A 24,896-nucleotide genomic window follows, 5' to 3' on the forward strand; every position below is an offset into this window, starting at 1 on the left:
TCGTTATGGGAGCTACAGTCTGTGACAGAAAACTGTCTGTGCGGGGCCAGGTCTTCGGATAGCCCCCATATAACGGTACCTCCCTATATTCGGTATTTTGATGATTTTAGCTACATTATTCACCGTTTATTTCAAGTTTCAAATTTGAATATGGTAATGGCTTATGAGAAACAATGCCTATGTATGCCCACGTCGTATAGACCCCAAAATAACGGCTATATTCGGTATTTTTAAAATTTTAGCAGAATTTTTTAAGGATTTTATTTTTTGAAAATTTCCAAATTCGTTGCAAATGGTGGAGGGTATTAAAAGTTCGGCCCGGCCGAACTTACTGCTTTTTAACTTGTTTAAATTGAAATGATTAGTTGTTTATTTGTATCACTGGTGTTTTGAGTTGCCGTTTTTTTCTGGGATTTCTTTGATTGTTGTTTTGTTTCGTCAAGTGTTATTGTGTGTGTGTGGTTGTCGGGCAAAAATTAGATAATCAGCAAGTCGCCGGTTTCAGTGCCCTCTAATAACTTGGATGCTCTAGCGGAAAGTAGTACCCAACTGGGAGTCTAACGCGATAGACACGCAATGCGAATCTAACGGTGTGTTTGTTGTTTTGACAATCGGAAATAAATATATATCGCGTTTATAATTAACGAACTTTCGCAAAATGGTAATTACAAAAATTAAAAAAAAATCTATTATTTTTTTGTGACGGGCAAATAAAAAAATACGTCGAATGTGACGTTTGGCACAAAACTGTACCTATATTCGTAACCAAATAAGCAAATATCCATATTCGCTTATGAAAAGTGAATTTCATAGTTAAAAAGTAAACAAAATAAAATCTTGTGAGAAATTGAAAAATTTAAAAAAAATTATTTTTGAACGTCCTTTAATAGGGGTTTCGAATAATCCTAGAATTGAAATTTAAAATATCTAACAATCGGTTTTGCCGACAGATACCTACCCTTAGCCAATGTTCGATTATTTAAATATATGTTGACTTGTGCTATGATTATTCAAATTGTTGACCCTCTATGGAGTGGGTTGTGAAGAAATGAGCCAATATTGGCCATTTCGTATCGGACTATAATAAATATGATATAAATATTGCAACGTGTCAGGTTTGGACTATATTGGTAACTTCCTTCACTTTGTATGAGATATGGGATAATTTTTAGAACATTTTAAAATGTGCTTTAGGTACCAGATATAGGGGTATTCCATTTTCACACTTCATCCAATGCAGATAAAAATTCTGACATTACAAGAAAATCGAATATTTATACCTAATTTTATGCGAATTCATAAATTCCATATTCATCTCAGATTTCTGGCTGCGGGAAATATTTCGGTATAGCAAGTTGTAAAGAATCACTGCCTTGTTTCAAAAATTAGAACAGACAAAAGTATTAAAAAATGTGCCCCTTTGTGGGGGAGGACCAAAGGAAATGGTCCGATCTCTACCATCTTTATAACAGATCTTGTGCTGATGAGAGCATTGAAATGTAGCCAGTCTCAATAGAATCGTATGTTAATTTCGCGTTTTATGATCTTCATGGATATTGAAAATGTTGACCCTTTTGTGGGGGTGGTACCAGAAGAAGAGGACCGATATATCCCATCTTCAGAGCAGATCTTGTGTTACTGGAAATAAAGGGATGTGTGAAATATGAAGGAAACCGGATACCTATTTCAGTTTTATAATCGCTTTGGTTATTCAAAACTTTGACCCTATTAGGAGGAGGTACCAGAAGAAAAGGTCCGATCTCTACCATTTTTATAACAGATCCTGTGCTGATGGAAATATTGATATTTACCAAGTCTGAATGGAATCGTGGATATTGAAAATTTTTACCCTTTTGTGGGAGAGGTACCAGAAGAAGTGGACCGACATATCCCATCTTCACAGCAGATCTTGTGTTAGTGGAAATAATGGAATGTGTGAAATATGAAGGAAACCGGATACTTATTTCGGTTTTACAATCATTTTGGTTATTCAAAACTTTGACCCTATGAGGGGGAGGTACCAGAAGAAATGGTGCGATCTCTACCATCAACAGATCTTATATTGTTGGAAATATTGAGATGTACCAAGTCTAAATGAAATCAGAGGTTATTTTCGTGTTTTGTGAGCTAAAAATTTTGACTCCTTGTGGGGGAGGTATCAGAAGGAGAAGGAAATAAAAAAAATCTGCAACAAAGTTAAACGCCATAATTTTTACTTATTTTTAAATTTTATTGAATGACAGCAAAAAATGTCGGAAATAGCATAACATATTAGAATAAGTTTAGATTTGTTCGAATGTGTCACATTTGGATCGAATTATGGCCTTCAAACGGCCAAAGAAACCATCACACGCTGCCCAAATGTTGCTATGCGGTATTTTGGCCCATTCCCGGCGAAGCACTTGCTTAAGGTGATCGACACTTTGTATTTTCTAATGGCAATCTTGCTTTCCAAATTACTCCATATACGATAGTTCAATAAATTGGTATCCGGAGATTTTGGTAGCCACTCTGCGCTGCAAATGAAGCGAGGAACCTCATTTTGTAACTATTCTGGGGCGGCGCGTGCTGAGTGCGATGGTCCTGTTGGAATGTCCAAGGACTACGGCCAAAATGTTTACATGTCCAAGTCTTCAATACACCCTTCAGAATATTTTCGCAATAACATTCGGCATTTATTCTGATGCCACGTTGATTAATACGAGCGGAGAGCGACCTTCGGCTGTTACAGCAGCCACACCATCACCATGACCGGCGCATGAGTTCTGGTGGCCAACCGAAGGTGCACATTTTCAGCTGACCTTTTTGACAAGTAAACACGATCATTTTGATTGTTTGCAAACTGCTGGACAACGAATGTTTTCTCATCGGAGAAAACCAAATACGGCAGTTCAGCCCTTTCAGCCAAGCGAACCAACTCTTTAGCTCTTTTGAGCCTAGTTTCTTTCTGTTGCCGTGTAAGCTCATTTTTCAATATTTGCGATATGTTCAGCTCACGAGCCATTTTTCGGCCAATGCGACGCGGGTTTCGATCAGATCGCTTCTTTACTTTTCGATCCATTTCTGATGTTGGTGTTGCTGTTTCCTTCCGTTCTCATCCTTGATGTCGGGTTACGCTACCAGTATCACGGTCACGAGCGATGGTACGAGACACAAAAGATTTATTCACATTTAAATGCTGGAGTGCTCTAACTATAGCCACTTGTGGTTTTCCAGCTTGAATTCTATCACGAAGAACTTTTTTTCTGGAAAATTCTCACCAAAATGCTTTTGTACGCTTGTAAACAATATAATGAGCTGTCACTGGAATAATATTAACAGCTGTCGGACGAGTGGCTTAATAATGACAACAGTCTGAAGTTTGTTACAGTTTTTTCATATCACGCTGTACTTTACTTCTTAATATAGATAGAAAAAAGCTATTGGCAGAGGGTATAAATCTGCCAGCTAAGCAGATAAATAATTCCTTCCAAATAATGGAGGGTGATAAATAATTCGGCCCGGTCGTTCTTAACTGCTTTGTTTTTTATTAAATCCTAAAACTGGTTCTATCCCTAACCATCTAATGACCAAGCATACGAATATTGCAATATCATCAATAGAATAATAGAGGACCCTTCTGTTCTTTTATTGGAGGACCGAAGTTCTCAGGCAACGCCAACAGTCTGCCACGAAAATTTAAAAGGTTTTCTATGAGAAGACCACTTGGTCTATTTTTACAAGACCATTCGGTCTTCTATGACCGAAATGCCTTGTCTTCTATGAGTCGATTGCCTAGTGCTGAATGAGATGGACATCAGGTCTTCTGTTAGATATTTCGATGTTTCGATATTTATTGATAGAATTATAAAAATTTAAAGAATGGGCTCTAAGGCGAGAAGAGAGGGGATTACTTGCAAATTTTAACTAAATTCCATATTTGGTTAATAGAAAACTCGGCTATAACTCTAAAGCCCCAAATATAATTTACCTCTTCTTCTTCTAGAAGTTTTTTTTTTATACCCTCCACCTTGGAAAGGAGGTATATTAACTTTGTCCGTTATAGAAGGCTAAAATTTTGCATATATGAATAGTTTACAAGTAAGCAGGTTAATTTCGCAAATGGGCCATGTCGGTCCACGTTTTAGTATAACCCCCACATAACGGTACCTCCCGATATTCAGTATTTTCATGATTTTAGTGACATTATTTACCGGAATTATTTCGTATTTGAAGTTCGTAATTGCTACTACAGCCTACGACAGAAATTTTTGTCTGCAGGTCCAAGTCTTCGTATAGCCCCCATATAACGGTACCTCCCGATATTCGGTATTTAGATGATTTCAGCAACATTATTCACCGTAATCGTTTTAAATTCCGTACTGGAAGATCTTAATGGGTGCTACAACCTATGGCAAAAAATTTTGTATGCAGGTCCAGATCTTATTATAGCCCCCATATAACGGTACCTCCCGATATTTGGTATTTTCATGATGTTAGCGACATTATTTACCGGACTTATTCAAAATTTGTTTTTTTAAGTTCCTAATGGGTACCAACAATTTTGTATTCAGGTCTACGTCTTCGTATTGCCCCCATATAACGGTACATTACAACGGTACAACGCAACATTATTCACCGAAATCGTTTCAAATTTCGTATTGAAAGATCTTAATGGGTATTACAAACTATGGCAAAAAATCGTATGCACGTCTACGTCTTCGTATTGTTCTCATACAATGCTTTTCATTTAAGTGGTAGTTTTCGGTTTTTTTTTTTTTTTTGAAAATTGTCAAGTTCCTTCGAAATGGTGGAGGGTATTAAAAGTTCGGCCCGGCCTTAACTTAGCTGCCTTTTTACTTGTTTTTTTATTAAAGCAATGATAAAACAAGTAAGCAAAGGCTACAGTCGAGCGGGGCCGACCGTTGAATACCCTACAACACTATAATAAACGATACAGTTTATATAGGCCAGATACTTGAAAGTATTCCGCAAGATATTGTGACAAATAATAAAAGAAAACCATCAGGTTTCGTTCTCTAATTTTGGAATAAGAGCAACTTTAACTAATTTGCTCATTTCCAATTTATTGGTAGATGTTGCACGTAAATGGTCTTCCTAGATCTGGAATGAATATTTCTCAAAGACCTATAATATCTCAGAAGTGGCAAAAGATTATTATTTATGATTGGTTTTTGACTGAACGAAATCAGCGTTAACGAAATAGTCAGAAGTGCGTCTTTCCTGTATTTGTGAATTCTCCAAAAAGTCACTGGAATGGACATTTTCGTATTTTGTCTACAAAAGTTGGCAAACTATTTCACACATTGAATATTTTTGGATGGCCATCCAAAACTGATTGGCTTTTGTAATGTCCGGTAACTCCAATTCAAATGTGCGTGAGGATCGGGCGATAATTACGACCTGCAGACAATTTTGCAGTTTTTTGGTCCATTTCAACCCCTAAATATATGGCGATCATCTCCAAAAAGAGTAGGTTTCTATTCTGACCCTCATCTTATCCCCATGCAAAATTTCGTAAGGATCGGGCCATAAATGCGATCTGTATATGATATTCTGATGTCAAAACTACTTAGTTTTGTTAGCTGTAGAAATATTACCAAATGTTTAATTCAAAATGAAAATATGACAAATTTGAAAAAATATGAGAAAATTTTACAAAATCCATATTTTCACCTTTAGAGAGATATTTTTACGCGATTTTTTTAGACGTTTTTTCTTTCCTGCCAAGAGGCCATTCTGAATTAATGAGAACTGTCGAAATCAGTTCAGCCGTTCTCGACATATAAGAGATTTTTCAAGCATATCTTCTGTGATAAACATATATATCGCACATATTTTGCTATATATCCGTTTTGTTGGATGTTAACATCAATGTAAAGATCAGAAGTACCCTTGTCATGGCTTTGTGATTTCGCCGGGATTTAAAATATTCGCGGTTTAATGAAAAATTTTGAATTTTTTCAACACAAAAGATATGGTCTATTTTACCCGCTAAATATTATCCGATGACCACCCAAATTGGTAGGCTTCTTCCCCGCCCTAAACTCTAGCTACATGCGAAGTTCCGCGTCGATTGGTCTATAATTGCGACCTGTATAGCTACTGCAAAATCCGACATTTTTTCAGTTTTTGGTCCATTTCGACCCCTAAATATTATGCGATCATCTCCAAAGGAAATAGGGTTCTATTCTGACCCTAGCCCCACCTCCATTCTAAATTTCGTGAAGATCGGGCCATAATTGCGACCTGTAGAGTGATTACAAATTAACATGGACAGACGGACAGACGGACAGACGGACGGACGGACATACATAGCTAGATCGACTCAACTCGGCGAGATAGGAAGATCCATATATACTTTCCTATGTGGGAAATCAATATTTCGAGGTGTTACATAATTTTTGGCCCAATCAAACTTATAATACCCCCAACACATAGTGTTGTAGGGTATAAATAGCATCAAACGTTTTATTTACAACTTTTAGTTTTGGCCCTCCAAGGCAACAAAGTAGTCTTCGTCAATTTTAAGAGAGGCATGTCAGCGCCAAAATATATGGCACAAATTAGTGTTTTTTTTTTTGTGAGTTTAGTTTTGTTGATCATTAATTTAGAATTCAAATGGCAATGTTTTTCCATATTTTGAATATTTTGTTTTTGGCTTCAAAAGAACAAACAAAAAAAAACAAAATAATGATTCAGCTAATTTCAAGTTCTGCATACTAAATCAACAAGCCCCTATTTAAATTTCAACGAAAGCCACCAGAAAGATGTCAGGTTATCAAGCTTATCAAGCACGTGTCCCCTTCAAAAAAAGCAGAATTTATTTAAAAAAAAACTACTAACTTTCTCAGCTGTTTGTTGAAATTTGATTGAAATGATTAGTTGTTTATTTGTATCACTGGTGTTTTGAGTTGCCTTTTTTTTCTGGGATTTCTTTGATTGTTGTTTTGTTTCGTCAAGTGTTATTGTGTGTGTCTGTGTGTGTGTGGTTGTCGGGCAAAAATTAGATAATCGGCAAGTTGCCGGCTTCAGTGCCCTCTAATAACTTGGATGCTCTAGCGGAAAGTAGTACCCAACTGGGAGTCTAACGCTATAGACACGCAATGCGAATCTAACGGTGTGTTGTTTTTTGACAATCGGAAATAAATATATATCGCGATTAAAATTAACGAACTTTGGCAAAATGGTAATTACAAAAATTAAAAAAAAAAATCTATTATTTCTTTGTGACGGGCAAAAAAAAAATGATGTGGGGTCGAGATGTTAATAAAAATAAGTCGAATGTGAAGTTTGGCACAAAACTGTACCTATATTCGTAACCAAATGAGCAAATATTTATATTCGCTTATGAATAGTGAATTTCACAGCTAAAACTAAACTTTTTTGGCATCAAATAAAATCTTGTGAGAAATTGAAAAAATTTACAAAAATTATTTTTGAATGTCCTTTAGTAGGGGTTTCGAATAATCCTAGAATTGGAATTTAAAATATCTAACAATCGGTTTTGCCGACAGATACCAATGTACGATTATTTACATTTATTTTGACTTTGGTTGTGGTTATTCAAATTGTTGACCCTCTATGGAGTAGATTGCGAAGGAATGGGCCATTTCGCATCGGACCTAAACAAATATGATATAAATATTGCGACGTGCCAGGTTTGGAATATTTTTATTATTTCCTTCACTTTGTATGAGATATGTGATAATTTCTAGAAAATTTTAAAATGTGCGTTAGGTACCAGATATAGTGGATCGAAGTATTCCATTTTCACACTTCATCTTCATAAAGATAAAAATTCTGGTATGGGCAAAATTACAAGAAAATCGAATATTTATATCTAATTTTATGAGAATTCATAAATTCCATATTCATCTCAGATTTCTGGCTGCGGGAAATATTTCGGTATAGCAAGTTGTAAAGAATCACTCCCTTGTTTCACAAATTAGAACAGACAAAAATATTAAAAAATGTGCCCCTTTGTGGGGGAGGACCAAAGGAAATGGTCCGATCTCTACCATCTTTATAACAGATCTTGTGCTGATGAGAGCATTGAAATGTAGCCAGTCTCAATAGAATCGTATGTTAATTTCGCGTTTTATGATCTTCATGGATATTGAAAATGTTGACCCTTTTGTGGGGGTGGTACCAGAAGAAGAGGACCGATATATCCCATCTTCAGAGCAGATCTTGTGTTACTGGAAATAAAGGGATGTGTGAAATATGAAGGAAACCGGATACCTATTTCAGTTTTATAATCGCTTTGGTTATTCAAAACTTTGACCCTATTAGGAGGAGGTACCAGAAGAAAAGGTCCGATCTCTACCATTTTTATAACAGATCCTGTGCTGATGGAAATATTGATATTTACCAAGTCTGAATGGAATCGTGGATATTGAAAATTTTTACCCTTTTGTGGGAGAGGTACCAGAAGAAGTGGACCGACATATCCCATCTTCACAGCAGATCTTGTGTTAGTGGAAATAATGGAATGTGTGAAATATGAAGGAAACCGGATACTTATTTCGGTTTTACAATCATTTTGGTTATTCAAAACTTTGACCCTATGAGGGGGAGGTACCAGAAGAAATGGTGCGATCTCTACCATCAACAGATCTTATATTGTTGGAAATATTGAGATGTACCAAGTCTAAATGAAATCAGAGGTTATTTTCGTGTTTTGTGAGCTAAAAATTTTGACTCCTTGTGGGGGAGGTATCAGAAGGAGAAGGAAATAAAAAAAATCTGCAACAAAGTTAAACGCCATAATTTTTACTTATTTTTAAATTTTATTGAATGACAGCAAAAAATGTCGGAAATAGCATAACATATTAGAATAAGTTTAGATTTGTTCGAATGTGTCACATTTGGATCGAATTATGGCCTTCAAACGGCCAAAGAAACCATCACACGCTGCCCAAATGTTGCTATGCGGTATTTTGGCCCATTCCCGGCGAAGCACTTGCTTAAGGTGATCGACACTTTGTATTTTCTAATGGCAATCTTGCTTTCCAAATTACTCCATATACGATAGTTCAATAAATTGGTATCCGGAGATTTTGGTAGCCACTCTGCGCTGCAAATGAAGCGAGGAACCTCATTTTGTAACTATTCTGGGGCGGCGCGTGCTGAGTGCGATGGTCCTGTTGGAATGTCCAAGGACTACGGCCAAAATGTTTACATGTCCAAGTCTTCAATACACCCTTCAGAATATTTTCGCAATAACATTCGGCATTTATTCTGATGCCACGTTGATTAATACGAGCGGAGAGCGACCTTCGGCTGTTACAGCAGCCACACCATCACCATGACCGGCGCATGAGTTCTGGTGGCCAACCGAAGGTGCACATTTTCAGCTGACCTTTTTGACAAGTAAACACGATCATTTTGATTGTTTGCAAACTGCTGGACAACGAATGTTTTCTCATCGGAGAAAACCAAATACGGCAGTTCAGCCCTTTCAGCCAAGCGAACCAACTCTTTAGCTCTTTTGAGCCTAGTTTCTTTCTGTTGCCGTGTAAGCTCATTTTTCAATATTTGCGATATGTTCAGCTCACGAGCCATTTTTCGGCCAATGCGACGCGGGTTTCGATCAGATCGCTTCTTTACTTTTCGATCCATTTCTGATGTTGGTGTTGCTGTTTCCTTCCGTTCTCATCCTTGATGTCGGGTTACGCTACCAGTATCACGGTCACGAGCGATGGTACGAGACACAAAAGATTTATTCACATTTAAATGCTGGAGTGCTCTAACTATAGCCACTTGTGGTTTTCCAGCTTGAATTCTATCACGAAGAACTTTTTTTCTGGAAAATTCTCACCAAAATGCTTTTGTACGCTTGTAAACAATATAATGAGCTGTCACTGGAATAATATTAACAGCTGTCGGACGAGTGGCTTAATAATGACAACAGTCTGAAGTTTGTTACAGTTTTTTCATATCACGCTGTACTTTACTTCTTAATATAGATAGAAAAAAGCTATTGGCAGAGGGTATAAATCTGCCAGCTAAGCAGATAAATAATTCCTTCCAAATAATGGAGGGTGATAAATAATTCGGCCCGGTCGTTCTTAACTGCTTTGTTTTTTATTAAATCCTAAAACTGGTTCTATCCCTAACCATCTAATGACCAAGCATACGAATATTGCAATATCATCAATAGAATAATAGAGGACCCTTCTGTTCTTTTATTGGAGGACCGAAGTTCTCAGGCAACGCCAACAGTCTGCCACGAAAATTTAAAAGGTTTTCTATGAGAAGACCACTTGGTCTATTTTTACAAGACCATTCGGTCTTCTATGACCGAAATGCCTTGTCTTCTATGAGTCGATTGCCTAGTGCTGAATGAGATGGACATCAGGTCTTCTGTTAGATATTTCGATGTTTCGATATTTATTGATAGAATTATAAAAATTTAAAGAATGGGCTCTAAGGCGAGAAGAGAGGGGATTACTTGCAAATTTTAACTAAATTCCATATTTGGTTAATAGAAAACTCGGCTATAACTCTAAAGCCCCAAATATAATTTACCTCTTCTTCTTCTAGAAGTTTTTTTTTTATACCCTCCACCTTGGAAAGGAGGTATATTAACTTTGTCCGTTATAGAAGGCTAAAATTTTGCATATATGAATAGTTTACAAGTAAGCAGGTTAATTTCGCAAATGGGCCATGTCGGTCCACGTTTTAGTATAACCCCCACATAACGGTACCTCCCGATATTCAGTATTTTCATGATTTTAGTGACATTATTTACCGGAATTATTTCGTATTTGAAGTTCGTAATTGCTACTACAGCCTACGACAGAAATTTTTGTCTGCAGGTCCAAGTCTTCGTATAGCCCCCATATAACGGTACCTCCCGATATTCGGTATTTAGATGATTTCAGCAACATTATTCACCGTAATCGTTTTAAATTCCGTACTGGAAGATCTTAATGGGTGCTACAACCTATGGCAAAAAATTTTGTATGCAGGTCCAGATCTTATTATAGCCCCCATATAACGGTACCTCCCGATATTTGGTATTTTCATGATGTTAGCGACATTATTTACCGGACTTATTCAAAATTTGTTTTTTTAAGTTCCTAATGGGTACCAACAATTTTGTATTCAGGTCTACGTCTTCGTATTGCCCCCATATAACGGTACATTACAACGGTACAACGCAACATTATTCACCGAAATCGTTTCAAATTTCGTATTGAAAGATCTTAATGGGTATTACAAACTATGGCAAAAAATCGTATGCACGTCTACGTCTTCGTATTGTTCTCATACAATGCTTTTCATTTAAGTGGTAGTTTTCGGTTTTTTTTTTTTTTTTGAAAATTGTCAAGTTCCTTCGAAATGGTGGAGGGTATTAAAAGTTCGGCCCGGCCTTAACTTAGCTGCCTTTTTACTTGTTTTTTTATTAAAGCAATGATAAAACAAGTAAGCAAAGGCTACAGTCGAGCGGGGCCGACCGTTGAATACCCTACAACACTATAATAAACGATACAGTTTATATAGGCCAGATACTTGAAAGTATTCCGCAAGATATTGTGACAAATAATAAAAGAAAACCATCAGGTTTCGTTCTCTAATTTTGGAATAAGAGCAACTTTAACTAATTTGCTCATTTCCAATTTATTGGTAGATGTTGCACGTAAATGGTCTTCCTAGATCTGGAATGAATATTTCTCAAAGACCTATAATATCTCAGAAGTGGCAAAAGATTATTATTTATGATTGGTTTTTGACTGAACGAAATCAGCGTTAACGAAATAGTCAGAAGTGCGTCTTTCCTGTATTTGTGAATTCTCCAAAAAGTCACTGGAATGGACATTTTCGTATTTTGTCTACAAAAGTTGGCAAACTATTTCACACATTGAATATTTTTGGATGGCCATCCAAAACTGATTGGCTTTTGTAATGTCCGGTAACTCCAATTCAAATGTGCGTGAGGATCGGGCGATAATTACGACCTGCAGACAATTTTGCAGTTTTTTGGTCCATTTCAACCCCTAAATATATGGCGATCATCTCCAAAAAGAGTAGGTTTCTATTCTGACCCTCATCTTATCCCCATGCAAAATTTCGTAAGGATCGGGCCATAAATGCGATCTGTATATGATATTCTGATGTCAAAACTACTTAGTTTTGTTAGCTGTAGAAATATTACCAAATGTTTAATTCAAAATGAAAATATGACAAATTTGAAAAAATATGAGAAAATTTTACAAAATCCATATTTTCACCTTTAGAGAGATATTTTTACGCGATTTTTTTAGACGTTTTTTCTTTCCTGCCAAGAGGCCATTCTGAATTAATGAGAACTGTCGAAATCAGTTCAGCCGTTCTCGACATATAAGAGATTTTTCAAGCATATCTTCTGTGATAAACATATATATCGCACATATTTTGCTATATATCCGTTTTGTTGGATGTTAACATCAATGTAAAGATTAGAAGTACCCTTGTCATGGCTTTGTGATTTCGCCGGGATTTAAAATATTCGCGGTTTAATGAAAAATTTTGAATTTTTTCAACACAAAAGATATGGTCTATTTTACCCGCTAAATATTATCCGATGACCACCCAAATTGGTAGGCTTCTTCCCCGCCCTAAACTCTAGCTACATGCGAAGTTCCGCGTCGATTGGTCTATAATTGCGACCTGTATAGCTACTGCAAAATCCGACATTTTTTCAGTTTTTGGTCCATTTCGACCCCTAAATATTATGCGATCATCTCCAAAGGAAATAGGGTTCTATTCTGACCCTAGCCCCACCTCCATTCTAAATTTCGTGAAGATCGGGCCATAATTGCGACCTGTAGAGTGATTACAAATTAACATGGACAGACGGACAGACGGACAGACGGACGGACGGACATACATAGCTAGATCGACTCAACTCGGCGAGATAGGAAGATCCATATATACTTTCCTATGTGGGAAATCAATATTTCGAGGTGTTACATAATTTTTGGCCCAATCAAACTTATAATACCCCCAACACATAGTGTTGTAGGGTATAAATAGCATCAAACGTTTTATTTACAACTTTTAGTTTTGGCCCTCCAAGGCAACAAAGTAGTCTTCGTCAATTTTAAGAGAGGCATGTCAGCGCCAAAATATATGGCACAAATTAGTGTTTTTTTTTTTGTGAGTTTAGTTTTGTTGATCATTAATTTAGAATTCAAATGGCAATGTTTTTCCATATTTTGAATATTTTGTTTTTGGCTTCAAAAGAACAAACAAAAAAAAACAAAATAATGATTCAGCTAATTTCAAGTTCTGCATACTAAATCAACAAGCCCCTATTTAAATTTCAACGAAAGCCACCAGAAAGATGTCAGGTTATCAAGCTTATCAAGCACGTGTCCCCTTCAAAAAAAGCAGAATTTATTTAAAAAAAAACTACTAACTTTCTCAGCTGTTTGTTGAAATTTGATTGAAATGATTAGTTGTTTATTTGTATCACTGGTGTTTTGAGTTGCCTTTTTTTTCTGGGATTTCTTTGATTGTTGTTTTGTTTCGTCAAGTGTTATTGTGTGTGTCTGTGTGTGTGTGGTTGTCGGGCAAAAATTAGATAATCGGCAAGTTGCCGGCTTCAGTGCCCTCTAATAACTTGGATGCTCTAGCGGAAAGTAGTACCCAACTGGGAGTCTAACGCTATAGACACGCAATGCGAATCTAACGGTGTGTTGTTTTTTGACAATCGGAAATAAATATATATCGCGATTAAAATTAACGAACTTTGGCAAAATGGTAATTACAAAAATTAAAAAAAAAAATCTATTATTTCTTTGTGACGGGCAAAAAAAAAATGATGTGGGGTCGAGATGTTAATAAAAATAAGTCGAATGTGAAGTTTGGCACAAAACTGTACCTATATTCGTAACCAAATGAGCAAATATTTATATTCGCTTATGAATAGTGAATTTCACAGCTAAAACTAAACTTTTTTGGCATCAAATAAAATCTTGTGAGAAATTGAAAAAATTTACAAAAATTATTTTTGAATGTCCTTTAGTAGGGGTTTCGAATAATCCTAGAATTGGAATTTAAAATATCTAACAATCGGTTTTGCCGACAGATACCAATGTACGATTATTTACATTTATTTTGACTTTGGTTGTGGTTATTCAAATTGTTGACCCTCTATGGAGTAGATTGCGAAGGAATGGGCCATTTCGCATCGGACCTAAACAAATATGATATAAATATTGCGACGTGCCAGGTTTGGAATATTTTTATTATTTCCTTCACTTTGTATGAGATATGTGATAATTTCTAGAAAATTTTAAAATGTGCGTTAGGTACCAGATATAGTGGATCGAAGTATTCCATTTTCACACTTCATCTTCATAAAGATAAAAATTCTGGTATGGGCAAAATTACAAGAAAATCGAATATTTATATCTAATTTTATGAGAATTCATAAATTCCATATTCATCTCAGATTTCTGGCTGCGGGAAATATTTCGGTATAGCAAGTTGTAAAGAATCACTCCCTTGTTTCACAAATTAGAACAGACAAAAATATTAAAAAATGTGCCCCTTTGTGGGGGAGGACCAAAGGAAATGGTCCGATCTCTACCATCTTTATAACAGATCTTGTGCTGATGAGAGCATTGAAATGTAGCCAGTCTCAATAGAATCGTATGTTAATTTCGCGTTTTATGATCTTCATGGATATTGAAAATGTTGACCCTTTTGTGGGGGTGGTACCAGAAGAAGAGGACCGATATATCCCATCTTCAGAGCAGATCTTGTGTTACTGGAAATAAAGGGATGTGTGAAATATGAAGGAAACCGGATACCTATTTCAGTTTTATAATCGCTTTGGTTATTCAAAACTTTGACCCTATTAGGAGGAGGTACCAGAAGAAAAGGTCCGATCTCTACCATTTTTATAACAGATCCTGTGCTGATGGAAATATTGATATTTACCAAGTCTGAATGGAATCGTGGATATTGAAAATTTTTACCCTTTTGTGGGAGAGGTACCAGAAGAAGTGGACCGACATATCCCATCTTCACAGCAGATCTTGTGTTAGTGGAAATAATGGAATGTGTGAAATATGAAGGAAACCGGATACTTATTTCGGTTTTACAATCATTTTGGTTATTCAAAACTTTGACCCTATGAGGGGGAGGTACCAGAAGAAATGGTGCGATCTCTACCATCAACAGATCTTATACTGTTGGAAATATTGAGATGTACCAAGTCTAAATGAAATCAGAGGTTATTTTCGTGTTTTGTGAGCTAAAAATTTTGACTCCTTGTGGGGGAGGTATCAGAAGGAGAAGGAAATAAAAAAAATCTGCAACAAAGTTAAACGCCATAATTTTTACTTATTTTTAAATTTTATTGAATGACAGCAAAAAATGTCGGAAATAGCATAACATATTAGAATAAGTTTAGATTTGTTCGAATGTGTCACATTTGGATCGAATTATGGCCTTCAAACGGCCAAAGAAACCATCACACGCTGCCCAAATGTTGCTATGCGGTATTTTGGCCCATTCCCGGCGAAGCACTTGCTTAAGGTGATCGACACTTTGTATTTTCTAATGGCAATCTTGCTTTCCAAATTACTCCATATACGATAGTTCAATAAATTGGTATCCGGAGATTTTGGTAGCCACTCTGCGCTGCAAATGAAGCGAGGAACCTCATTTTGTAACTATTCTGGGGCGGCGCGTGCTGAGTGCGATGGTCCTGTTGGAATGTCCAAGGACTACGGCCAAAATGTTTACATGTCCAAGTCTTCAATACACCCTTCAGAATATTTTCGCAATAACATTCGGCATTTATTCTGGTGCCACGTTGATTAATACGAGCGGAGAGCGACCTTCGGCTGTTACAGCAGCCACACCATCACCATGACCGGCGCATGAGTTCTGGTGGCCAACCGAAGATGCACATTTTCAGCTGACCTCTTTCGCAAGTAAACACGATCATTTTTTTCGCTTACAAACTGCTGGACAACGAATATTTTCTGATCGGAAAAAACCAAATTCGGCAGTTCACCACTTTCGTCCAAGCGAAGCAACTCTTTAGCTCTTTTGAGTCTATTTTCTTTCTGTTGCGGTGTAAGTTCTTGCAGTTTTCGGAATTTCAATGGCTTTACCCCGAGCTCATTTTTTAACTCACCCTGTATATATTCCATCTTCACACCACAACTTGGCTTAATAAAAGTATTGTAATGTGTGTTCATTTTAAGACAATCGGACTTTTACATCACATTTTATAAGAGTTACTTGATAGAGTGGACCAAGAGCTGATGCAAATATTAGGATTTGCAAAGTTGGACCAAAATAAGATTATCCTTTCTATTTCTGTACTTTTGAAAATTTCGACCTTTTGTGGGGGAGATACCAGTAGAAGTGGGCCGATCTAAGTTTGATAATATTATTCAGATGTATCAAGTTTACGCTAAATCGGATACTCCCTTCGAGATTCATCGTGCGCACCAGCCAGATGGACGGACTGATAATCCTAGATCGACTCCAAATGTCCTGAAACGGATTTGGTCCAAAGAGACCTAGGGTCTAAACCCATTATTTCGATAAGGCACGTTTTGGACGTATCAAATGATATATACCCTCTCTAGCCATATGGCTGAGGGTATAAACAGAAACTTCAAAGACTTAAAGGCCTCCCTGGATATATTCCATAAAAATCGTGAATGTTTAGGTTAGATCTCTTGGGGTATTTTAATTTTAGAAATTTCTGAATTTCCCAACATTTTCTATTTGCCAAAGAAAGGTTCGTTATTTTGTGCTTTGTTTTTAACGACAAGTAGGTGACCATCTGGTAATTATATAAGCCTTAAACACAGTCTTTAACTTATTTGTCTCCATTTAAGTTGTCCTCATAGTGGAGGCTATGAAAAGTTCTGATTTAAAGCCTCTTTCTTAATTTCGCTTCATATTTACTGCATAAACGTATACTATATGTGTGCATATGTAAATTCGAGGTGATTCTACATTTTAGATCCGACAACTGGGTGCAGTATCCAAACAACTCTAATTGTCCATTTTTTTCTTCTCACTCAGCTCATCGTTGATTATCGATTGGCACCTTGTCAATTGCAATAAATGACTGACATAAAACCAGATTTCACAGGTTAAAAACGTGAATAAAATTGAAAAATATTAATAATATTCAAATAAATATTTAATACAATGTTGATCGGAAATGTGAAGTCTTTAAAAAAAAAACCCCGATTATTTTTTCAATGTAGTTCATTTTTTAAGAGATTCCTTAAAGTTGAATTACACATTGAAGGTTTAAGTATGAATCAAAAAAAAAAAAAAAACAAGTAAATAAGGAGCTAAGTTCGGTCGGGCCGAACTTTTAATACCCTAAACTATTTCGAAGGAACTTGAAAAATTTCAAAAAAAAAAAAAATCCGAAAACTACCACTTAAATGAAAACCGTTATATGGGGACTATACCAAGACGTGGACCAGCATACGAAATTTTCTGTCATTGGCTGTAGTGCCCATTACGAACTTCAAATACGTAATTTGAAACGATTCCGGTGAATAATGTTGCTGAAATCGTCAAAATATTGACTATCGGGAGGTACCGTTATATGGGGGCTATATGAAGACGTGGACCTGCATACACAAATTTTTGTCATAGGTTGTAGTACCCATTAGGATCTTCCAGTAAGATTCTGGTAATAATGTTGCTGAAATCGTCAAAATACCGAATATAGGGAGGTACCGTTATATGGGGGCTATACGAAGACGTAGACATGCGCAGACAATTTTCTGTCTTAGGATGTAGTACCCGTTACGAACATTAAGTACGAAATTCGAAATAATTTCGGTAAGTAATGTCCCTAAAATGATCAAACTACCGAATATCGGAAGGTACCGTTATATGGGAGCTGTACGATATCGTAGACTTATATAGATAGTTCTCCTTCAAGGGATAAGGTACTCACAAAGAACTCATTGTGTGGATTTTCAGACCATTCCATTGAAAAATGTGGCTAAAATCATCAAAATACCGAATATCGGGGGGGTACCGTTACATGGGGGCTATACGATATCGTAGATCTATATAGACAATTCTTTTTCAGCGGGTAAAGTACTCACAAGGGACTCCTTGTGTAGAATTTCAGACAATTCCGTTGAAAAATGTGGCTAAAATCATCAAAATACCGAATATCGAGGGGCCGTTATATGGGGGCTATGCGATATCGTGGACTTATATATATAATTCTCTTTCAATGGATGAAGTACTCACAAGGAACTCATTGTGTGGATTTTCAGACCATTCCATTGAAAAATGTGGCTAAAATCATCAAAAAACCGAATATCGGGGGGTACCGTTACATGGGGGCTAAACGATATTGCGGACCTATAGAGATAATTCTCTTTCAGGGGGTAAAGTACGCACAAGGGACTCCTTGTGTAGAATTTCAGACAATTCAGTTGAAAAATGTGGCTAAAATCATCAAAATACCGAATATCGAGGGGCCGTTATATGGGGGCTATACGATATTGCGGACCTATAGAGATAATTCTCTTTCAGGGGGTAAAGTACTTATAAGGAACTCATTGCGTGGATTTTCAGACAATTCTGTTGAAAAATGTGGGTAAAATCATCAAAATACCGAATATGGGGGGTACTGTTACATGGGGGCTCTTAGAATTTTACGCTGATCAAGGTGGAGGGTATACAAAACAAGTAGTCTTCCTGTACATTTAGTATACACTTCCAAAATATATTACCACGACCTTTTTTACACCATTGTTCTAAGCTGAGCAATTTCGTCATAGTCTTACTTAGCTATTTTCTTTTAAACATTCTAAGTTATTTCTCAAATTATATTTACACAGCTCGGAAAACATTTAACATGTGTCGCCCTGGGCGTCACACTGCTACTAATGCTGAGTCATTATCCCACCAGCAGTGAGGGATCTCGCATATTGGCCATCTTTGCATTTCCCGGCAAAAGTCACTATGGAATGCATTCTGCCTTGATTAAGGAGCTAGTCGATCGGGGCCACCACGTGACCATGGTGGCAGCCTATACTTTGAAACATCTCAATTTGGGACAAAATTATACCGAGATTTTAATAGAGCCGGTCTATGACTTCTGGAGTGATGGTAAGAGGTCAAATAGTTACAAAATACATTTGAAATTTCTAACCATTTTTTGTATTACAGTCAAAGCCTACTTCAAAGCCGAAACCGTTTTCGATCTCAGCACAATTGGTGTTTTGGAAAATCATTTTATGTTGGAGGTTATTGGTTTCACCACCACAGAGCATGCGTTGAAGCAGCCTAAAATCCAGGAGCTCATCAATCATCCCAGCCCCCAGGGACAATATGATTTGCTGTTGTGCGAGCAGTTCTATCAGGAACCATTTTTGGCATTGGCCCACATCTACAATATACCGGTGGTGACAAGCGGAACTTTGGGTTTTGAAAATCACATGAGTCAAATGATGGGTCTACTGTCGCCCTGGTCTTTTGTGCCTCATGGTTTTACGGATTACAGTGATCACATGACGTTCAAGGAACGTCTCTTGAATTCGTATTATTCTCTGGCTGAAGATTTCCTGCGAGAGTATCATTATTTCCCCGAAATGGACAAAATGGTGCAGAAATATTTTGGCCATTTGAATGGTGAGTTGAAAGCAAATTGAGATTGAAACTTAAAACTCCCATGCAATGATGCTATCCATTAACAAGGTCTCTAAGGGCTTCGTTAACATGACCTTGTAGCTCTACTATAAGAAGACATCAAGCTCTTCTTTGAGAAAACCTCGAGCTCTTCTATGAGAAGACCTCGAGCTCTTCTATGAGAAGACCTCGAGCTCTTCTATGAGAAGACCTCGAGCTCTTCTATGAGAAGACCTCGAGCTCTTCTATGAGAAGACCTCGAGCTCTTCTATGAGAAGACCTCGAGCTCTTCTATGAGAAGACCTTCAGCTCTTCTGTGAGAAGAAGACCTTCAGCTCGTCTATGAGAAGAAGACCTTCAGCTCGTCTATGAGAAGAAGACCTTCAGCTCGTCTATGAGAAGAAGACCTTCAGCTCGTCTATGAGAAGAAGACCTTCAGCTCGTCTATGAGAAGAAGACCTTCAGCTCGTCTATGAGAAGAAGACCTTCAGCTCGTCTATGAGAAGAAGATCTTCAGCTCGTCTATGAGAAGAAGATCTTCAGCTCGTCTATGAGAAGAAGATCTTCAGCTCGTCTATGAGAAGAAGATCTTTAGCTCGTCTATGAGAAGAAGATCTTCTGCTCGTCTATGAGAAGAAGCTCTTCAGTTCTTGTATGAGAAGACCTCTCCTATAAGAAGACATTGTGGTCTCCTATAAAAAGTACTGTTGGTCTTTTATAGGAAGAGTTTTTGATTTTCTACACCGTTTGGTGTTCTGTTGGAAAAATTTTAAAAATCTAAGAATATTTTAATTTTGAATTTGCCGAATTTGAAAGTGCCCATCCTAATAGGTTTATGCCCTCCATCTCGTTACAGTGACAATTCCTCCAATATCTCAAATGGAAAAGAATATTTCAGTGATGTTGCTGAACAGTCACCTGCCACTGATCACGGCAAGGCCACTGGTGCCCGGCATTGTATTCGTTGGCGGCATGCACATCTATCCACCGAAAAAGTTGCCCCAGGATATACAAGACTTTATGGATGGGGCTGAGGATGGTGTGATTTTCTTTAGCTTGGGTAAGATTCTCCAAAAATTTTTAAAACCATAAAAACTCAAATATTTTATTCCCAAACTTCCAGGCAGCAATGTTCAGTCCAAAGATATGCCCGACGATAAGCTGCACATTTTCCTCGATGTCTTTGCCTCGATGAAGCAGCGTATCATCTGGAAATTTGAAAATGAAAGCATTCCCAATTTACCGGAAAATATTCTCATCAAGAAGTGGCTACCACAATCGGATATTTTGGCCCATCCTCGCACCAAAGTCTTCATCACTCATGGTGGTCTCTTTGGCACCCAGGAGGGTGTTCATCACGGCGTACCCATGTTAGGTATTCCCTTCTACTGTGATCAACAATTGAATCTGAGAAAGTCGGAGAGAAACGGCTATGCCATTAGTTTAGATTTTCTAACCATAACCCATGATTTGCTACGCAGTTCTTTGGAAAAATTACTCTACGATCCCAAATATAGGGAAAATATTCAGAGATATTCCCGCATCTTCCGTGATCGTCCTGTGGGTTCTCGGGAAACGGCTGCCTATTGGATTGAGTATGTCATACGCCATGGTGGAGCACCTCAATTGCGTTCTGCCGGCCTGGATTTGGAATGGTATCAATTCTATTTGTTGGATGTTATAGCATTTGTTGTTGTCGTCGCTGTAGTTGTAATTCTAGTCTTAGGCTATATTTTCAAGAGGCTACTCTGCGGTGTTGCTGGTGGTAGTAGTAGTAAGAAACTTAAAGTAAATTAATTGTAGTCTGTGTTTTGTAAAGTATATATAGAAATAAAATGTTGATCGAATTTACTTAAATAAATTGAAGGTTTGCTACTTTTTTTTGCTGTGGAATAATTTTAAGGTCATTGTTGCATTCATTATTTTTATGGGCAATATACAAAACTTCTTCGGATAAAATATTCTACCGACTTATTCTCTACTACTCTGCATTTCCCAATCCTCGTTCAAATCTCAGCAAAATCGGTTCTATAGAAACGCTATATTCAAGAAACCGCTCCACTCACATTCATCCTTTAATGTTAAATTTTACGTTCAAAATCAAATAACGACAAATCTTCCGAATATTTTTAAGTAAATCTAAAATTTATTCTACCAAAATTAGGTGAGTGTGGTATTGAAATATATGGCCTCCTATCCCAAAAAAATTATTCAAATATTATTATGTCGCCCAGATTATTTTGAGGAACAAATATTAACAAAAATTGTGGAGTTTTAAAGACAATTTGAGGGGCACCAAGCCCCTGGTCAATCGTTATTTAAGAATAATATTTTAATAGAACCTCTGACCAAAAATCGAGAATTTTGAAAAAAACATTTCTAACATTTTGTGCATTCCTAACCGAAAATCGTATATTTTTAAAGAATATTTTAAGGGCCTCCAAGTTAAAAATCGCGGATTTAAAAAAATCATTTTCAAATTCACCTGGCACAAATATTTTTGACAAATCTTTTGACTAAAAATTTATAATACCCTTAGGGATATTTTGATGGAATTCCTGATTAAGAGTCTTGCATTTTTATATAATATTTTGCAGGATCTCTTAATCATAAGACATATATTTTAAAGAATATTTTAAAAGATTTCCCGACAAAAAATCGTGTTTTTAAGACTCTTGGAGGAACTCTATACACAAAATTTGGGTTAAAAATTGTGATTTTGTAAAAAAATGTTTTCAAGGACATGTTGGCAAAAATCCCGATTATTTTAATGAAATATGATTAAATATCTCCTGATCGAAAATCGTTTTTACACATGTTTTTTTTTTAATTTTTGATGGACCTTTTGACCAATATGTTGATTTCTTTAAAGAATATTTAGAAAGACCTCTTGAGCCTAAAATCATGGATGTGTGAAGAATATTTTGAAGGATTTTTTTAAATGATTTTTTAGGATCTCTCGTCAAAATAATGGCGGATTTTTTAAAAACCTTTCTTTAATATAAAAATAGATTATAAAAATGTAAAGGTTATCATCCTCAAAGTCATGCATCGTATCCAAAAATCTTTAATTTTTGGAATATTTTTAAAGTCCTCCTAACCAATTCGGGGATTTTTTTTTAAGAAAAAATGTTTGATTATTTTTATACAATAATATTTTTGGTCAAGAGCAAAAATCAATATCTATAGATATTTCAAAAATAACTTGTGAAGACCTCATCACCAAATAATAAGAATTTTTAAAAGGCTTTTTAGGAATGTATTTTAGGACATCTCCACAAAATTATAGTGGATTTTCGTAAGAAATGTTTTTCTAAGGTCCTCCCGCCCAAATCAAAATGGATTTAAAAAATTAAGAACCTCATGAACAGAATCTTGAGTTTTTATAAGAATTTAGAAGGACGTTCTGACTGATTCGGAGATTTTAATACCCTACACCACAAAGTGGTAAAGGTATTGTGTCTTTGTGCATTTGTTTGTAACTTAGAGAAGGGAGCGAGAGTTATTTTTGAGGATCTTCATAAAATCTCTTTCTGAGTCGATTTATGCATGTCACTCCGTCTGTCCATATATTTTTGTAAACAATATGCAGGTCGCATTTATTATACGATTGAGATGAAATTTTCCAAACAATATTTCTTTAGCCTAAGGACGAACCCTATTGAAATTGGTTCAAATTTAGATATAGCTCCCATATATATCTTCAACAGATATCCAATATCCGATGGCCAATATCAGTCCCTCACATTCGTAATATGCACTCCACAAGAATGATATTTGGTACCAAATATCAGATATAGCTCAAAAATAACTTCCTAAAATTTTGTCAAGATCGGTTCAGATTTAGATATAGCTGCCATATATACATTCATCCCATTTCATATTTATTGTGCGCCAAATGGCTAATATCAACACAAATGAACTGAATTTTGGCACATCCGACCAAATTCAGCCCAGATGCATGTACTTCAAATTTGGTGAAAATCGGTTCAGATATAGCTATAGCTCCCATGTATATGTTTCATCCGATTTCGTGTTAAAGTTCCTCACATGCGTAATATGTACTCGACAACAATAATATTTGATACCGGAAATCAGATACAGCTCGAAATTACCTCTGTCAAATTTTGTGGAGATCGATTCAGATTTTTATATAGCTTCGATAAACATATTCATCCGATTTTATGGTTAATGTTCACCATATGTGTAATATCAGCCCAAATTGGATAGATTTTTTCATATTCAACTGCATTTTTTCCATTTGGTGAAATTCAGTCCGGTATATGTATTGATCCAATTAATATTTTTAATATAATTCTTGTTGAAGTCATATCACGCACCATTTAGCAAAGTTATTTGCTACTGGAGCTACAAAAGCCTCCGTCAAATTTGTTGAAAATCGATTCGGAGTTGGATATAGTGACTGCTCTAAAACCACGATAATACATTCAAATAAGATTCATAGTTGGTGAATCTACTTCACATAAAATCCCAATATAAGATTTTTTCTTATTTGAGCTCTACTAAACATGCATAGGGGTGTATGGTATCATATAGTCAGCCCCGCCCTTTCCTTACTGTTTTTTTTTTTTTTGGTACAATAGTAATATACATAGCATAATGTAGGCATTTCTTGTAGTGCAGACATTTGGTTTGTAGTCCCCTCCCATTTAAATGTTATAAACTCTTTCCCATCCTTGAAAATAAGCGAATATCCTTCAGCATTTCCATTATCTAACTATTTACAACAAATCTAATCTTCTGATATTGTTATTATTTTTATATATATTTTTGTTACCATGACATCGATAGTAACCATAAGGTTAATAATAAATGGATTAGGTGATCAATTAAGCATTATCTCTCATTAATATTATGTCAGTGTCATGCTTAAATGTTCCATACCCCAATTTTTTGTGTTACCCTTCATGCTCTTCGTATACCCTAAGGTCAGTTTTCTTATATATTCTAGAGTCGTATTAAAGTAACTTTTCAGATTTTTGTTAAGCATTTTCGAGTATACTTATAGACTTTCTCCATATTTTTTTATACCCTCCACCATACATAGTATGGAGGGTATTTGATGATTTTAGCCACATTTTCTAATGGAATGGTCTGAAAATCCCGAAAGGAGTTCCTTGTGAGTACTTTATCTCTTAGAAGAGATTTATCTATATAGATCCACGATATCGTATAACCCCCATATAACGGTACCCCCAATATTCGGTATTTTGATAATTTTAGACACATTTTCTAAT

General features: G+C 36.2%; 1 protein-coding gene across 2 annotated transcripts; it reads left to right on the forward strand.

Annotated features, from left to right (window-relative positions):
- Positions 1-500: 500 nt before the first annotated feature.
- Positions 501-21,540, forward strand: LOC101889773 (UDP-glycosyltransferase UGT5). 2 transcript variants are annotated; one of them, XM_059120091.1, is made up of 5 exons: positions 501-661; positions 18,849-19,119; positions 19,180-19,641; positions 20,495-20,698; positions 20,762-21,540. In XM_059120091.1, the coding sequence occupies exons 1-5, from the start codon at positions 659-661 to the stop codon at positions 21,433-21,435; spliced, it is 1,614 nt and encodes a 537-aa protein (XP_058976074.1). In that variant the 5' UTR covers positions 501-658; the 3' UTR covers positions 21,436-21,540. The 2 variants fall into 2 exon arrangements, with proteins under 2 accessions (XP_058976074.1, XP_005189088.2); XM_005189031.4 differs by lacking the exon at positions 501-661 and adding an exon at positions 13,626-13,752.
- Positions 21,541-24,896: the final 3,356 nt, after the last annotated feature.

This window comes from Musca domestica, unplaced genomic scaffold (genome assembly GCF_030504385.1).
Source record: "Musca domestica strain aabys unplaced genomic scaffold, Musca_domestica.polishedcontigs.V.1.1 16, whole genome shotgun sequence".
NCBI lineage: Eukaryota > Metazoa > Arthropoda > Insecta > Diptera > Muscidae > Musca > Musca domestica.

Bases quoted from the DNA above. Each gene is read 5' to 3' on its own strand.
- LOC101889773 (XM_059120091.1), top strand. The intron at 19,120-19,179 runs GTAAGAGGTCAA...TTTGTATTACAG, and splicing joins CTATGACTTCTGGAGTGATG to TCAAAGCCTACTTCAAAGCC. The intron at 20,699-20,761 runs GTAAGATTCTCC...CCAAACTTCCAG, and splicing joins TGTGATTTTCTTTAGCTTGG to GCAGCAATGTTCAGTCCAAA.